Here is a 1,541-nt window from a genome sequence, read left to right as displayed (position 1 = left end):
GTTCAAGGTGCAAGAATTGCTTTTAGAATATGGGATGTGGGAGGTATGATTAAATTAATTTCTTCCAAAATGTTAATTATCTTCGTAATTAAATTAATTTACTTTATTTAGTTTACTTTCTTAATCATAATGCAGGTGACATTAGGTCTTTTGATCAAGTTCCAATTGCTTGCAAAGATGCCGTAGCAATCTTGTTTATGTTTGATCTTACCAGTAGATATACACTCAACAGGTATTGTTTATTTTATTTTCTTAAGTTCAATAATATGATTAATGATTAATAAAAATATTTTGGACAGTCTGATCAAAAGTCATGTGTTCTTCAATTTTATAACATAATTAACTTAAATACCTTAGACATGCACATATTTTATTGAGTATTTTTATACATTCTTATCATACTGCATGATATCATTATTGTATAAATATTTATTTATAAATGGTATTTATCTTATTTATTTTAATGGGTGTATTTTTGTGTTACTAATGTAGTATTAGTGGGTGGTATAATGAAGCAACAAAGTGGAATCAGGTATGAACAATAATTGGTTTTCACATTTATTACATACGTGGGTATTTGTGATGTTTTAACCTGTACTTGTTTTTGGCATGGGCAAGACGAACTTACTCGAACATTTAAAATTGTTAATTGTAGACTGCAGTTCCTATATTAATTGGAACGAAGTTTGATGATTTTGTCCAACTCCCACTAGATATTCAATTGACTATTGTGACTCAGGTAAGTATTTATTTTTGCTTATAAAAAGATTAAATATAATTGAAGATCACATTTTCAATCTTTAACTTCTATCTCTTGGTCACTTTAAACAAAGTCACATTCGAATTTGTGCGAAGCCAATACCTTTTTTTTGTCAAATTTTTTTTTATATTTTTTTATTTTTTCTAGATTCTAAATAATGATTGCATGCTATGATTTACATTGATTTATTTAATAATCTTTTAAATATAAATTTGTGTAATAAATATGGAAATGCAGGCAAGGGCATATGCCAGGGCTATGAAAGCTACCCTTTTCTTCTCAAGTGCAACACACAACATCAATGTGAATAAGATCTTCAAGTTCATCATGGCCAAGCTCTTTAACCTGCAATGGACTCTGGAAAGAAATTTGACAATTGGTGAACCCATTATCGACTTCTAAACTTTGTGGCATTTGGTATCTAGTAATAGGCCAAACTCAATAGTCGAAATTTTTTTTTAGCTTCTTTTATTTCTTTAATAGTGTCAATATTGTATAGTTCACTGTATAAACAATCCACAAATTGCCTCCCGTCACTTGTAAATAGCAAACTCTCCACTTTCCCCACCAGCCCCACCAAGAAGAAGATAGAAAAGGGTTGGCCGTACCTGTTTTTCGTGGGACCTAAGGCGAATTTCAGAATTTGGGCTCCTAAATCATAACAAGCAATCAATTTTTTTCCCCATTTATATGAGTTTTATGGAATTAAATTTGATAAGTTAAAATCAACAATAAAACAACAAATAAAATAAAATAAATATTCAAAATATTTACATTATAA

The 1,541-nt window shown here is 29.1% G+C and overlaps 1 protein-coding gene across 1 annotated transcript; it reads left to right on the top strand.

Moving 5' to 3' along the window:
- Nucleotides 1-6: 6 nt before the first annotated feature.
- LOC111382361 (septum-promoting GTP-binding protein 1-like) lies at nucleotides 7-1,291 on the top strand. The gene is made up of 5 exons (XM_023006307.1): nucleotides 7-43; nucleotides 136-232; nucleotides 493-532; nucleotides 656-739; nucleotides 998-1,291. The coding sequence occupies exons 2-5, from the start codon at nucleotides 198-200 to the stop codon at nucleotides 1,160-1,162; spliced, it is 324 nt and encodes a 107-aa protein (XP_022862075.1). The 5' UTR covers nucleotides 7-43; nucleotides 136-197; the 3' UTR covers nucleotides 1,163-1,291.
- Nucleotides 1,292-1,541: the final 250 nt, after the last annotated feature.

Source organism: Olea europaea, unplaced genomic scaffold (assembly GCF_002742605.1).
Source record: "Olea europaea var. sylvestris unplaced genomic scaffold, O_europaea_v1 scaffold24780, whole genome shotgun sequence".
Classification (NCBI taxonomy): Eukaryota; Viridiplantae; Streptophyta; class Magnoliopsida; order Lamiales; family Oleaceae; genus Olea; species Olea europaea.
Note: the sequence above shows the minus strand (reverse complement) of the source record. Positions and strands in the feature narration are given on the sequence as shown.